Source organism: Lepisosteus platostomus, chromosome 13 (genome assembly GCF_059453375.1).
Source record: "Lepisosteus platostomus isolate fLepPlt1 chromosome 13, fLepPlt1.hap1, whole genome shotgun sequence".
In the NCBI taxonomy this organism is placed as follows: domain Eukaryota; kingdom Metazoa; phylum Chordata; class Actinopteri; order Semionotiformes; family Lepisosteidae; genus Lepisosteus; species Lepisosteus platostomus.
The window spans coordinates 39,343,807-39,359,451 of NC_142623.1; the positions used below are offsets into that span (position 1 = coordinate 39,343,807).

General features: G+C 39.3%; 2 protein-coding genes across 5 annotated transcripts in view; one reads left to right on the forward strand and one right to left on the reverse strand.

Moving 5' to 3' along the window:
- tnip1 (TNFAIP3 interacting protein 1) overlaps window positions 1-9,079 on the forward strand; it is a 31,947-nt gene extending 22,868 nt beyond the window's left edge. For 2 of the 3 annotated variants that reach the window (XM_088604597.1, XM_088604596.1), the window contains exons 12-18: window positions 324-452; window positions 1,373-1,504; window positions 1,867-1,992; window positions 3,196-3,276; window positions 5,264-5,440; window positions 6,749-6,833; window positions 7,937-9,079. In XM_088604597.1, the coding sequence (XP_088460723.1) occupies window positions 324-452; window positions 1,373-1,504; window positions 1,867-1,992; window positions 3,196-3,276; window positions 5,264-5,440; window positions 6,749-6,833; window positions 7,937-7,998 (792 nt within the window). In that variant the 3' untranslated portion in view covers window positions 7,999-9,079. The remainder of the gene's footprint in view (window positions 1-323; window positions 453-1,372; window positions 1,505-1,866; window positions 1,993-3,195; window positions 3,277-5,263; window positions 5,441-6,748; window positions 6,834-7,936) is intronic. The other variant, XM_088604598.1, reaches the window with a different exon arrangement.
- A 598-nt stretch (window positions 9,080-9,677) lies between these two features.
- gpx3 (glutathione peroxidase 3) lies at window positions 9,678-14,246 on the reverse strand. 2 transcript variants are annotated; one of them, XM_088604599.1, is made up of 5 exons: window positions 14,079-14,246; window positions 12,148-12,301; window positions 11,394-11,511; window positions 11,147-11,246; window positions 9,678-10,813 (listed from the first exon to the last, which is right to left on the reverse strand). In XM_088604599.1, exons 1-5 carry the CDS (start codon window positions 14,160-14,162, stop codon window positions 10,574-10,576), a joined length of 696 nt encoding a protein of 231 aa, XP_088460725.1. In that variant the 5' UTR covers window positions 14,163-14,246; the 3' UTR covers window positions 9,678-10,573. The 2 variants fall into 2 exon arrangements, with proteins under 2 accessions (XP_088460725.1, XP_088460726.1); XM_088604600.1 differs by lacking the exon at window positions 12,148-12,301 and having other exon boundaries at window positions 14,079-14,238.
- Window positions 14,247-15,645: the final 1,399 nt, after the last annotated feature.

The following is a 15,645-nucleotide window of genomic DNA, read 5'->3' on the forward strand; positions in this document are numbered from 1 at the left end:
AGAACTGCACTGTTGTTGTTTTGAGGTTCAAGAAAATGTATTTCCTTTATAATGTGGACCTTGTATGAACCCTGGTCTTCCGCGGTACATTTCATATGCATCCCATGGAACATATAATTTCACATTGCCCTATGAAGTCTGTAAATGTACAATAAATACAAAAATAGTACTTTATTGTCATGTGATAGTGTACTCTGCATGATAATTTTCTGTCACTTTGATAATCATAGAGAACGCAATTTGAAAAAAAAATGTATCGGAAGGAAGGCCGTCTCTGTGCTTTTTGCTTGTTGTAGCTCAAGCTTGTCTTTTGATCGTCTCAGGCAGAGAAAGAGCGGCTAACTGCAGAGGTCACTGATCTCAAACATAAGATGAAGTACGTCCAGGACCAGCTAACACCTCTGACCAAGCAAAGGGAATATCAAGAAAAGGAAATCCAGCGCTTAAACCGGGTAAAACACTGCACCACTGCAGCACCTGTGCACACACATGCAATAAATGGAGCTAATAGTCGCTGCATTCTTTAACCACCCTGCACCTGTGGATGGAGGTCACAGCAGAATAGAAATACCACAGCTCTGTCTGAAAAAGGAGTGTTACAGAGGAGGGATAAGTAAAATGTAGGACAGTGATGAGTAAGAAACAGGGCTGTTTGAGACATAACAAGTCTGAATTTAAGATTAGTCATCCCCGATGAAGGCCTTGGTTGTCTCAGAATCCCCTGCTGTGGGAGTTTTGTTGCCTTCTTCTAGAGTAAATTCTTTCATTGCAAGGAACCTGTGTCCTGCGAAACTTACAGTCCAGGCTGATGGTCTTTGCCTGCTAGGCTTCTCTATCCCTGCAAACATAACCAAGCACTGTGCAAAAAAAACAATTCTATAAATGGGAAAACTACGAAACATTCTGCTTTTTTTTTACTTTTACACATGAGCCATCTGTACTCTACTTAGTCACTTCTATGGAAGCCTGTTTCCGCCAGGGAGTAAAAAAAAAACAAATGCTCTATGGTATCTCAGAATTCCGACTTCATATCTCGCAATTGCGACTTAAAAACTCCGACTTAAAATCAGCTCAGCTTAGCTCAGCTGGCAAGACCTGGGTTCGAGCCAATGATGTGAGGCACGAACTAGGGTGGGAGGGGCGAGGGCCCAAGCCCTAGAACCCGAATCGGTTACAATAACTAAAGGACAGACAATGAAATGTGGGCTGTTTCGAAGTTGCAAATGTGAGATACAAAGTCGCAATTGCGAGATACCATAGTGCGTTTTTTTTTACTCTTTGGCGGAAACGGGCTTCCATACACTTCACTGTTAAGCTGTGTTTTTTTTTTTAATAACTAGTCATCGACCCATTTTTGCTGTTTTGTCTTCAGGCCCTAGAAGAAGCGCTGAACCTGCAACCCGCCTCTGCTCCCCAGGCTCCTGTGTTCAGTAACCATGGCGATGGAGCGATGAACTTCAGGCGGCAGGAGCTCCTCACCCAAATAACAGTACTAAAGGAGCAGGTAGAGCCTTTTGCCAAGAATGAACTGTAAATGAAGGCTTAGGCAAACAGTAGGGGTGGGCGCCTGGTTTGACAGAAGCAATAGTTCCTCTGTTAAGGTTTCCCTCAGTGTTTTCATTTTGCAGTTTTCGTCTCCTCCTCTTATGCTGACAGGATTGTAAAGTTCCGAAACATTTGTTTTCACCTCTTATCAAAACACAGTGATTGGGAAATCCCGGGTACACCCCAAACAAAATTACTTTTTTTTTAATCTGAGGTATCATGCCCTTTTTACTCATTTCAGAACAACATTTCTAGAATTGCTAGACTAAACAGTGTAAAGCACAAATAGTAGGTCTGTAAATGCCCTTGCGTCCCCGCCAGGTGAAGATCTTTGAAGAGGACTTTCAGAAAGAGCGAAGCGACCGAGAGCGCATGAATGAGGAAAAGGAGGAACTGAAGCAACAGGTGGAAAGACTGCAGGACCAAATGACAAAGCTGACAAATCAGGTACGAGGCGTTGCTCTTCTCAGCAGAGAAGTTGTAGGAGTATGGAACCAACCAGACAGCCATGATGATGTGGCCGTTATCCTGGCTTCTTTCAAGAAACAGCTGCATGAAATCCTTTAGCTGCTAACTACTATATGGGCTAGATGGTCTCCTCTCCTTTGTTACTTTTTTTCTTACTGTTATATACTGCAGTTATAACTCGAGCTAACTCTTGCACATGATAGTGCTGTTGAATAAAAGCTCTTTAGTTGGATGCTGTCAGATTGCTAGTTGGACTTGTAACGTGTTCAGTTGTGTCCATCAAATAGAAAAGCCACAAGAAAATGTTGCAGCTGAGCTACTTGATATTAATTAGTATTTTTTAATGTGAGTTTTTAATTTGAGTTTCACTTTTGAGCTTAACAATTCATCCGGTTTGTTTTGTCAGATGTCCTTATTACATCACTACTTTACCTACATAGAAAATGAGTCAAAGTAATTTTAATTTGCCAGCCACAAGAAACAGATTAAAGTTTTGATTCTTATGTTCTAAAGTTTGGGTATGTTTGTTTGTGTAGTAAAGATTCTTCACTTCACGTTTGTCCCCAGTAAAGCTTACTGGTAGAATGAGGCATATGACATCATGGGAGTGTTAATAGAAGTCAGATGACTTAGCCCCTGAAGACATGGCTTTCAAGCACGACTCACACTTTCAGTTCTTTCCAGCAATTGCTTGAATATTTTAACATTTTACCTTTGTTGTTTGTCATTAAGGACTACTCTTGCTTTTGCTTTCTGCATTTGCCTGTTAACTATTATGTGTTTTTTCCTATTTTTTTCTTTTTCATTACAGTACTTCCACCACTTAGGAACATTTTAATACTTTTCACAATAACGTACACAAATCAGAACTTTTATTTGATTGAGTCACTACAGTCTTGACATATGAAATCCGTTATTGTAATATTGCAGCTGGTGTTTCTTAGGTTTACCTTTTTTCATATTATGTTCTCACACTAACAACTTGTGATCACCAATCATTTTGCCATCTCATTTTAACGCCAGTTTGTAGTCTTTTGCTAACCTGTTTATTCTTGTCTTTTAAATTTGGGCCTTTTGCTGTGTGTTTTTTTGTATTCGTTTGTATGAAGGCTTTTTTTTATAAGCAGGCCTGCATTCTAAACTCTGCTGCTTTTCCCCTCTTTCCATGCATGAATGTCTCAGTTGCGCCAGGCGCAGAGCGACTGTCAGAGAGAGCGAGTGGAGAGGTACAAACTGGAGAAACTTCAGAGGCATCTTAAGCAGGTACTCGATGTCCAAGCCACACAAATGCACTGTCGTTGAACAGAATGCACAGATTTCACTGGCTTTTTTGCTAGTCTGTTAATGTCATGGTGTATACACTTTCACAACTGTGAATTGTTTGAATTGTGAATTCAGCTCCCCTGTAAAGAATTTCCTTTTTTGCTGAACAAATCCTTGCATCTGCTGAAAACCTTTGTTTTACAGCTCACCTCAGCCAATTCATTGACCAGTAAGAATACACTCACACTAACACATACTGACAGCTTAGAGCAGGAACACAAAACCCCTTCTTCAGATGCAGAGTGTGATGTGTAAAGTTGTATTGGTAGGGACATGATGTGTGGGCATGGAAATGACATACCTTGATACGGTTCGTCCATATTCCAGCCTGGCTAGAAACAATAGTGTTAGAAATAAATAATCATCTGAAATAGAGAATGGATTTAGTTGGATTTGAAACTCAAAATAACATATTCAATTATCGGCCAAATACATTCTTAACCAGCTTCATAGCTGTTACGTTATGATAAGTAGTGAAATGAAATCCGATTGTTCACTTTTCTTCTCATCACTATTATGCTGTCAGTATTTATTTGGCATATGCATTGTTCTCCATGGGTAAAATTTCCTTCAGTTAGCCATTAAGAAAGAGTTGCAAAGAAATTTGGATTTGTTTTTGAAAAACAGAGCAATTCCATATCAAAATAGAAAAAAACAAACCTTATGATTAAGGTGTTATGAGCAATCTTGAATAGACTGAGTTATCACTGTAGCACCGGAGTAATGTCAAATGCCAGGGATGTCCTTGGCAGAGTTCTGTCTGGCTATTTAACGTTTTGGAATATCTGCCGACAGCCAGAGCACAGGTCTAGCAGTTCAGTTATTAACCTTTTGTAGTGTTGTAATTGTTTTGTACCCAGTATAGCCAGTACTGAATGTGTGATTAACAGGCTGAAAATCCACTGTTGGTAAGAGTAGGAGGCCTGAGTCCAGCTGTCCTGTATAAATTCCACTCTTGGCCTCTAAGTGCCCCCATAATTCTGTTATGTAATGGGTGCAGAATGGGTCTTGTTTGTAAAAGAGTTTTGAGGTCATTCAAGATAGAAAAACTGCTGTAAAATACACGTAATTGTCATCTGTGATGATCTACAGGACTTTCAGTTGAAGGGAATTTCTATGTAATAAAGTAGCGTCTGGAATTTCAGTGGTGTTCGACAAGATTTCAGTTTTTATACCCATGAGGTAATTTCTGGTGTTCAGCTCCCCCTTCTGGTTGTTTCTGGAAACGTTTCAGACCTGTTTGTAATTTTTCTGGCATGTTCTGGTTAATGAGCATAACCCATGTTTGTCTGTTAAAAACAATTAACTCATATTTTGATTTAAAGTTTGACTGTTGCTTAGAAGAAGAAAGCACCATATCTCCAGTAGTTTCAGCTGCTGGGACTTCTTTGGTGTCAATCTTCTCATGAAATATTGTTTGCAGTGAATTTCAATATAGTAATGCAGTATATTTGGTAAAACTTTGCTTCATTATAGGATAAATGCTGAAATGTGATCAGAGCTGCTACAAAAAATGTAGAAATAATGTTTTTATGTCTTGATATTGGGATATTATGACTCAACATTAATTGCAGTCTTCAGTTATACTAAGTGTATAACTAAGTAATACTAAGTATTAAGCGTACAAAATCTGAATGTCTAAGAATTATTGCAAAGTCTTTGTTGGCAATAAATCTGCACACCGTCGTAACAGTCTTGGCTAGTCATCACTTTGGCAAACCAAAACAAGGAACAATAAACTTACTTAAACATTACTTAAATGAAGAATAAACTCAAATTACTTAAATTAACAGCTTAATGTAAATCTTTAAGTCAACCTCATATTCATCTTGATTGCTTTATTTTAATACTAATCCTAGTTTCCGGGTGTGTAGGGTAGCATACCATTCCAGCACTGAGCTGTGCACTGTGTATTGTCTTTCTGTAGGGACACGAAAGACGCACCTCAGACCCAACCACTGGATCAGTTAACCCTCCTGTGAGTCCCCCATACTGTGGCCCCTTTGTGCAGCCTGGGCACCAGGCCTTCGAAGGCTGGGGCATCCACTTCCCACCACGGGCAGTGCCTGTAGAGCATGGCAGAGACTTCCAGCCATTCCAGGCAGTAAGTATTTCCTTCGAACAAAGAGCTGTGAATCTGGGTGTTGCGGTGAGTGCTATACACGCCTGGGTTTGATTCCAGCCTCAGGTGTCGGGAGTGTATGGAGTTTGCAGAATCTCCTCACATAGGTTTCCTCCAGTTGCTCCAGACACATGCTGACTGAGTTTGATTGACTGTTCTATTTTGCTCTTTCCCTCCACTAACATCATCTTATCCAGGGAGAGGAGTCGTACTGCAGTACCTCAGTCCTGCTTTGTATAGTAAGGTAGTGGAATCGGTTCCTGCTCACAGCAGTCCTAACACTGGCACTTCTAGCCAGTGAGCTGGGACTGAAATAGTGGGAAAGCATTAACCCAGGTTATAAGTGGGCAGATGCAGGTCCTCAGCGATTGCTGGAGGTGGATTGATCTGAGTGAAATAAAGCAAAATGCTGAGCATTTGAGCCGACGATTCCATTCCAACAAGTTTAGATGGACGTCTTATTTAAGGAACGGGACAATAAAGGAAAAACTCGCTTTACCTAAGATGTTGCAGTCTGGTTTGCATTAAATGTATTCATGCAATGCAACAGGTACTTGCTACATATAATTCTTTAAAATGGACTCTGTGGCCCAACACATAAAAATAGTTTGAAGTAAATACTCTTTAATTTTGTCTCTTGATGCACATTTTTCTTTTATGATGATTTACATGACATTTCAGATCACAAATGAAAAGAACAGGATATGCGCACAGTTTTAACAGTCAAAAATGTTAACAGACGATCTTCTTTAAGAACTGAGAAAGCAGGATTTCGCGTGCCATATTTTTGTTTTCTGCTCCTAGACAACACAGTGGTTTCTAAATTGTGGGTGTGTAGTTCCTGGTACCATGAAAAACATTGCTGGCAAAAAAGAAAAAGTTGGAAACAAGTTGTACTTTTGCCTTTGCGTTCCATTCCCTCCTCCTGGGGCCCAGGTCAGCTCCGCTTGTTTAAACTGTAGTGTGAATGCTTGATGTCACTGCCTGTCGTAAGTGTGCTGGTGTGGAGCATCAAGCCAAATCATGATAGGACTGGTCCCCCCCTCAGCATTTGTTTTCCTGCCTTCTATATGTAGTTTACATGACTTCCTCAGTTTCCTTTGACCTTCCAGTGCTAGACTGCTGGCTAGGCCCCCTTGAGATAAGCCCTGGGAGACCATGACCTTTGCCAATAATGGACGGATGACTGTCTTTGAGTCACCTCGACAAAGGGAAGGCAGTTCTCACAGACATCAGCAGATTCATATTCTACTAGTGGTAACCGGTTGTCTTGGTGTTCCTCTGTTTCAGGGGGGCTTTGTCTGGCCTCCTTTCCATCCTCCTCGCAGTCCGAGAGGCCCCGGCGAGTCAACCCGACCTCCCCCAGAGAACACAGGCAAGTCTTTACGTCTCCATTCTGCTGCTAAATTTCTGCTGCTTCCATCCTTGTGCACTGTGGTGGCTGAAGTGTTAAAATAAACGAGCTTGCAAAATGTCTTTAAGAAACTCTCATTCCCTGTACTGCTTAGGGAGCCTTGAGAAAGCTGACAGGAGAGTTATACACACAACCCAGGGTGAAACAATTCTTGAAGTGAATACTGACTTACCATTTGACAAATTTATCATAGTACAGTAGCAAGAGCTTTTCTGTATTTCATTCACGACCTGGTTTTGAGTTAAAAAAAAATAGCTGAGAAAATAATTTTACCACTGTGTTTTTGAGTGATCGGAAGAGCACTCAACTGGGAACAGAACTATTTGCTGGAGTATGCTGTAGCCTACCCTTGAGCAACAGCGCAACTGTGACTCTGAGCCATCTGTGTTGATTTGCAGCCTTGAGACCTGTCGGAGAGAGAGAGAGAAAGTGCAGGCATTCGGACAAGATCTTATTAAATAGATGTGAAGTAAGACTAATTTAGGAGATTTAGTTAAAGCAGGCAAAAGTTTAGAATTTGCTTTAGGGTTGCAGGGAGAAGTGGTTCTCCCATAAGTGGAAAGGGAAAAGTAGGTGAGCTTTGTCTTATGGTTAAGCTTAAAAGGGAGGAATGCAGTGCAGCTCTCCAGTCATTTAGAATTAGGTTTACTGGGTGAATATGGCAAAGCAAAAACAGGTTACAGATCACCTCAGGGTGGGGAGGATTTTACACCAGACTCGATCCAGCCTTAACCCCAGTTTCACAATTCCTTGCTGTTTCTAATGACTGCTTTATTCGGGTTACAGTAAAGGGGGTGCAGGTCCTCTGTAACAAGGGCTTTGTGGTCATAGGTCCTCCACTCCAGGCTACCAGCCCTTTCATGTTCAGTGTGGCCATCTGTCCCCTCTTTCAGCCTGCCTCTGCGGTCAGCATGATGGGGTGCTCGGTCTTTAATGTGCTCCAGGATCCGGACTGTGGTGAAAGGTGCTCAACAGAAGGAAGCTGGTGGTGTTGGCACTGTGGTCAGTTCTCCACTGAAGCGGTTTAATGCTTAACGAAATGGTCCGTCTTTTTGTCATTCCAGAACCGATGTCACCTGGTCTTGGGAAAAGTGAGCGACAGAATATTGACCCTGGAAAGCACTAGCGTTCTCTCTGCACATATAGATATGCGGTGCTATAGGCTGCAGTGGTTTTAAATGTAAGAAAATATAGTTTAATTAGATCTGTTTTACTGTAGGTAATCATTGTGCTTTTATTTTGTCAGCTGCTTTAAGTAAGTTGTACTCATCGGAAAATACAATTGTATAGATTTTTTTTCTGCTACTTTATCATTTACAATTTGCATGGAGGTATGTAATGTCACAAAAATGCTATTTTAAATTTGAAATAACATTTTTTTTCCTTCTTAGAAATTCTGCCTGGTATTTTGTTTCTGATCTCTCTGATGTGTGACATTGATGACATTACAAACATAACCAAGAGAATGATTTATTAACATATTTTGCAAACTATTGGATAACAAAATATCCTAATTCCTGTAGCATATTTAATGGGGTACACCTGCAAGATTGCTACCATCACATTGTTCTGTGTTCGCATAACTTTCAAAGATTATTTTCTTTTTCAGAATTAGCCACTAATAATACAAGTGGCGTTTTCTTATTTGGAAGGTTGACAGAATTATTTTAAATGATTTTTTGAAGGCAGGTTAGATGGAAGATTTTGAAGAAATTGAAAACGTAATTTCGTTCATAGTTTGCAAAAGGTGTTTTCTAATTACCCGTCTTTGAATAATTGTATTGTTCAAGTTCTGTTGTCGTTCTTAGTGTTCTGTGTTCTATTTGTGTTGTTGTCATTGTCACCCTTAGTTTTATATTTGAAGAAAACAACCAAAAAATGTCACTTTATAAATAAATAAGTCTCCTGATCATTTTAGAAATCTTATTGAAGATGAACTTGGAAACTGTTGAACTGAAACTGGGATGAAGCAACTTAATTATACAGGACAGCTGGATTCTCTCTTCTTCAGTTTTTATCTTGGAAGAGCTATTACCTAGATAAATCAACACTTCATTCCATGGAGTGTGATTATAATCTTTATTTATTGTGACATACATTTTTTTCCTAAAATGTACTTTCCTGTAATTTTAGTTTTGTTAAGTCAAAAGTTATTCTTTCTCAGGCATTTATGTATTTTACATAATAAATAGATTATTCAGATGTTACTTTGAGTTTTGTATGCATTTTTGTAGACATTGTTTGATATATAAAAGATTCCGTCAATTTTCTTCATTCATAATACTATGTAGTTTATATTTATTCAGTGTGACTCGTATATTTATTAGATATACTGTATATTAAATTCAGTGTGACTGAGCCATTCCTAATGATTCAATTCTAGCAAAACATTTTTCATAGTTCTCAAGTAAAGAGAATAACTTTCACATTTTTCTGTTGATTATTCTTTGTGCCATTGAAGTATTTCAGTTCTTCTGTGACTTGTGGTTGTTGAAGATATCATCAATTTGAGAAAGGAGGAGGTCTTCTTGACATTGTTGTCAGTCTTGGAGTTATCATTGGTGAGAGGGTGAGGTGTTAGTGACATTCCAGACCTTTCACAGATACAGTAATGTGGGTCACCTGAGATATCCTTTTTAGGTTCTTTGGGATTGTGTACTCAGTACATGCTTGCTATAACTTGTTGCACATAGGTGGACAAGGAATAACTAAAATAATAACTAGCAAAGCACACGTTGCACAGAGTGATAGTTTTGTGCTGGTAAGTCTGAATAGTTTCCAAGAAGCAAAAAGACAACAAAAGAAAACAGTTTAAATGCTTTATTGAACTGATAATACAAATCTGAATGGCCACAGATACAGGCAGGCGCGTTTGACAAAGCGGCATCACTCCGCAGGAAGTTCGGGGTAGCTTGAATGCACTAAAGAGCTGCTCCGATCCTGAGGGTTTCAGGTCAAGCCCCACAGGGTGTCTGCTTTCAGGCCTCACCTTCACTGACATGCCCACTTATAAACCAACGCCCCCTTGTCTGTAGCCTTCAGTGTTACGGAACAAAGCAAGCGACAGCAGGCACAAGTGACACAGAGTAGTTTTAACATTGCATCACTGGGACATTTTTTTTTTTATTGGACATCTGTGTGCATCAGAGATAAGGTCACTTACAGTTGTAATTTCCCATTACCAAAATAGTTTGCGTTATAATTTCCATCGGTTGGGTGTTGGATTAGAACTTTAGTAACTTAAAACATTTAACATTTAAACATTTAAATTTCTCTTTGGGTCAAGGTTGTTGCTAAACAGTTTACCAGTATTATGTTTTGTTTTACTGCAGCTGATGAGCAAAGCCAGCTCCTTGATTATATTCAATAACGCAGTTCATTTACAATTAGGGAGCTGACTGAGCCAAAATCTTGCAGTGACATAGATTGAAATGTCCAACGTTTGAGTGACAGGGATGAAATTAGATTCTAGAAGGGGTTCTGTTTCTGAGGCAGATAGGTACTGTGGGGTCAACTTCATATTCAGGAAAAAGATTGTTGCCTTGCATTGACGATAAAACTGAGCTGAAAAAATATATATATACAGTAACGTTACAAAAAGCATAGAAAGCGTTATTAAGAGGCATGTACAGAGAACACTGACCATTGTTTAAACTAAAAACTGGCATCACTAATATATTTATGAGTGGGTTTTATTTCTGTTAGTAATCTGACCATGTCCAGCTTGGCTTCTGTGTCTTCCTTTGGGCTCTGAAGTAATCCATGATGTCTTTTCTAACCACAGTGACACTCACCCTGGGGTACCAGCGTTTCACTACTCTGCCATTAGGCCCCACCAGAAACTTCTCGAAATTCCACTTGATGTCATTCACCTTTAGGGGGTCCCAAAACAGTCTGTTGGTAGGATTTCCAAAGCTGTCGCCAACGGGAGGACAGGCATTCTGTTGAAAACAAAACAACCTGTTTAACAGCTTTCTGCACTGTAATACCATGTTTGACCTGAGCTGTTTCTTATTTAGAAAATGGACACACACAGAAAAGTGGATTTTGAAGAACTGTTTTTTTTTTTACTTAATGCAAGTCACTGAGTATGTAAAACTTAACATTTTTAGAAAATTGTCTAGAGAGAGTCTAATTTTCAGTTTTGTGTTTTATCAGTATTGTATTTCCTGTTTATAGAGATGAGTGCAATAGAATACTATCTAATAACACATCTGAGGCTGAAGCTGTCTCCTTTCTGAGTGGCCTGCACCAGCAATCCTGCAAGGTCTCACCTTGAGGAACGTGAACACGCTTTGTTCTTTTTGTCCATTTACATCTCCCTTTTGAAAGATCTCAAAATCAGGAACAAATCCATTCCCGGGCCGGACGTGCCTAGAACACAAATATTCGCAGAAGGTAATAACGATTATATGCGAGTTAGAACAGTAAGTAAAGCCTTCTGCCCATTTCAGGACACAAACATCTGGGTTTCTGCCAGTTGTGTCCATGGTAACTGTATGGTTCCTGCAGAATGCTTACTTTAATGTGGCCAAAAGTTCGCTGTTGTCTCCGGGTTCTTGCTTCCCAAACTGATTACAAGGAAAACCTAGGATGGTAAAGCCATAGTCCTTCAAGTCGTTGTGCAGTGCATTCAGATCTGACCAAAAAAGAAAAAAGAATCATATTGAAAGAACAAAAAAGGCATGTTCCTTTGTCCTAATAAAGGAACTGAGATTTGCATAAGTATGAAAGGGAAATTCTGAGAATTGTGCCCATCTACTTCCAACTGTTAATAGTTGGTTAAGTCATGCATTACAAATCGGTTGTTAGTGAACTCTTGACTTTGTCAGGTGATTCGGTTGCTAAAAACATTTGCCATCTGGTCAGCGGGAAGTTGAGTAAATGAGAGCTCTCTGAGCATCAAGTAATTAAATTACCCCTCACTAACATCTACTTAAAGCTTAAGAATGAGTAAAAAAAAATGCTATTTTGTACCATGGTGGGGGGGGGGGGGAGAATATAATTGGACTTATAAAAAAAAATGCTGGAATAGGAGCAAACCTGAACAAAATTGTTAATACCGTGTACAGTTGATCTATTTTTCATAATCATATTTGAAAAATGTTTTACATTTCTAAAATAAACGAGTTTACTCTCATGTTTTACAAAAAAAACACATTTACAAAAGTTTTGGTACCGTCTGGAGTAATTTGCAGGGTGCAAGAATTTGAGTTTGTAAGCTTTTCCCATTAATATTTAACAGTACTTTCTAGACATATTCTAATGTTTTTACCTATGTACTGAAGAGTCAGGCCTCAGTAGGAAGCCACATTGACAACCAGGATGGTTTTCCCCCTGTATTTGCTGAATGGGACATATTGGCTCCCATTTAAAGTCATGGCACCATAATCATGAAAAGTGCCTTCAGCCGCACTGTCGCATGTAACCTGGAAAACAATGCACATTCTTTAAGTGTTTAAATACATTTTTTTGTCAGTCTTTTAACTTAGAAGGGTCCATTCAGGACCAGGTGCTTTATTATAACAAACAGCTATGTTATGGTGTTTGAGAACATGTACAGTATGCGGTGTCTGCGTAGCTGATGGCTGTGACTGCTTTGCATTACAGTGCTGAAAGCCTGCCAAGATGTCAGAAAATAAACCGTGGGAGCACTGTAAACATTTGTTTCTGAATAGTCCTTGAGATACTGATTGATCTGCTCAGGCACGTGTTGTGATTTGTGTAGGCCTACGAAAACAAGTTTTTATTGTTCGCTTACATTAATGAAATCCTACAGACTAGATCCAGTAATATACGTGTTCCATGTGCTTCAGTGTAAAACCACCCAGCAATGAATTCTAGCATATATAATAAAATATATAGTTACAGCATATTCAACTGAATGAACTAATTGCAGCTTGACATTGTCTTTGTCTCTCTTGACAATTGTATCTCAAAACAGGCCTCAGTAGTAGGTATTTAAACTGGACCTCTAAAAGAAGGCATCAGTGCATCTAGTCCTTATTGCATCACTATATTTTAGATATTTTGTCACGGGGTTGGTGTAAAACTACAAATGAAGCGCTATTCTTTGCAAAGAGGCCAAGAGCTGACTAAGTGTCAGTCGTGACTCGGGAGAGAGTCTCATTGGAGCTCTTGCAAAGCTCCCTGGCTGAGTTTTGCCACACAGTTACTGTGGCAACCTAGGCAGCTGCCAGCAGCCAGTTATGAATTTGATTCATGTAAAAATACATTTTCATAGACATTTGTATTTGTGTAGATTAGAAGGCATTAGAAGTAGATAACATCCAGTGTTCATCCTAGAAAGCATACCTGTAAGTGCAAACACGACCCTGTGACAACGGACCATTTAGTGTTATATTAAGCCTGTGGACTTCTTTTTTTCTATGCTTTGACTATTTTGTTTCATTCTTTCCACTGAAGCCCATTCACGGAGCTTCAACCTTCCCAAAACCCTCTGAGTGTCGTAGTTGTTTTTCTTGCAGGCTAATAATGCAGGAAACTGGGAGTTTGCTGCATCACAGATCTAAAATCCTTAATATCAGATATAAGGTCCGTGTCTTCTGAAAGAGCTTGTGGCATTTGTACTTACAATGTTAATTATTTTGATGAATGCATACAGGCATTGTATTGCAAGAAAGCAGTTCTGTATTGTCAATTTTTGTGATGGCCAAAAAGCATCACAAATATATATATAAAGTGTACTGTATGCATTTTCTTGCACAGTATCTTGAAGAAACCACCATTCAACTGTAGTAATTGTATAATTTTTGGGACAAACCTATTTTATGTATTGTGAATCACTTCTATTAAGGGTGCAGGGAGTCCAGGACATAATCTCTCCCTGCCCAGTAAGAGATCAGCTCCTGTTGATCCTGTTGCAGCTGAGAACTGAATGCTGTCTGATCCTGTGCCAGCATTGAATTCTGAATTTTGAACATGATCTTTTTAAAAAAAAAACGATTTTACTGCTTAACTACCTATTTAAATTTATATGAAGTATATTAATACGTTCATTTTACTGTTTTATAACATGATATTTAAACTCTACAACATACCTGAAACCAGTCTCTGTACAATTATCAAAACGCACGGCTGTAATGAATATTCACCCCTCGAAGAAGATGAACAACTGACATCTACGGTTATGTAATTCCAAAACACATCGAAGTAATATCCCAGACAGATATGACATGTTTTTACCTGCTGGTTTCCTGCTCCCAGACATGGCTCGAGAAAGCCCAAAAGAAGCAGGGCTAAAATCCAGTGCTTATCCTGGTTCCCCATTGCAGTGGGGCTCGTCTCTCTGCTGGCCCAGAGCTGGGGGTGTCTGGTGCTGATTTGGATTTTCCAGTGTCTTTATCACTGCCTGTGTTTCTCTCACTGACACCTAACAATGGCAGGAAGCCACGCATGACTCCAGATCAACCAATCCCCTGTTGATAAACAGTTTCTGAAGGTGGACCATGTCTGCTTTAACCCCTACCCTGTCAGTGAGCAAAAACCTACTGGGCACAGGATTGAAAGAGACACTAGAACCAGAACTAATAAGAAACTGCCTGAGAGGAACAAAAAAAAAATTGTTGAGGATCTGTGTTAAGGCAAATAATATCAAATAATAAACAAATAATATCTGTGTAATGTAAGTGACTGAAAGGTTGCCTTCTTTTATTCTGAGTGTTTATTTCTAGTGATGAAAGGCATTAACTATACGAATCCCCGAACACACTCAAGGGTAGCATTCTTAAAGTGCCTAGGAAACAACAGAACTGTACCGTGAGAAGGGAAAAAGGTTATTCCAAATTTGACTTAACTCCTCAGATTCCCTAAAACACCTGGAAATTCTCCCTCCAAGTCAGGATCCATTTGTTCAAAAAACTGTTTCTAATAAACAGTCAATGTGAACAATATTATTGTTGGCTTTGAATGGCTGATCAGTGACATTGTACTGATATTGGTAGTATGACTCAGAGACATGGTTTTATATATGTTCCAAACAGGGTTTGTCCATAGAAAATCTCCAGCAAATAACTCCAGCATTGAAGGTTAATGGTGGCTGTTGACTTAACCACTGTATGCTAAATGTCTTTTCAGCTCTGGCTGTCATATTAAATACATTGTAGGTGTAATAGCTAGGGCACAAATTCAAAATATCCTATACAGTATATATTTTAAAATATGTTGAAAGTGCTTATACAAACCTATAAATGTAATACTAAATGCTATTGCTTGTCAGGATTCACAAAAGAATTGAGATGATTCAGTTGTTTGTCACAGCTTTGCCTTCTGGAGGTCAGTTTTACATTACTTTTTAACATAAACACTCGCCTGTTATTTGAGAGCCGAAACATGCCTGTTCTCGAAGGGACCAAAGGTATCACAGGATGTGACCTTGACTTGACCGTCCGTTCACCGGTCAAGCAAACATGGAGAAAAAAAGCCACAAGCTCTTTATTACAGTTCATCAAGCTGTGTGTACAGATCAGTAATCTCATTATACTCACTGTAGCCCTCGGACTGGTCTGTTTTCAGGCAGGCAGTCGATCACAAATGGTGCTCTTGTGTGTGACTTTTCTTATCGGTAGTTCTGTTAGTTTTCTTCCCTGGTGAAGCAATAGTGTTGGCTATCCTGAGAGCCACGTCTTGTTGACAGATTATCTGATGCAAAATATTCAACACTGACCGGTCGTCTGCCATTAGTAAACAATAGTAGTTTTAGTAGTAATTGTAAATGTCGTTTTTCCTTAATATACTAGCGTTGTATGATGTT

Coding starts and splice junctions, on each gene's coding strand:
- gpx3 (XM_088604600.1), bottom strand. CDS start 14,103: ATGTCTGGGAGCAGGAAACCAGCAG. Junction 11,512..14,078: donor TGGGAGCAGGAAACCAGCAG/GTAAAAACATGT, acceptor TTTTTTGGTCAG/ATCTGAATGCACTGCACAAC. Junction 11,247..11,393: donor GAACTTTTGGCCACATTAAA/GTAAGCATTCTG, acceptor TTTGTGTTCTAG/GCACGTCCGGCCCGGGAATG.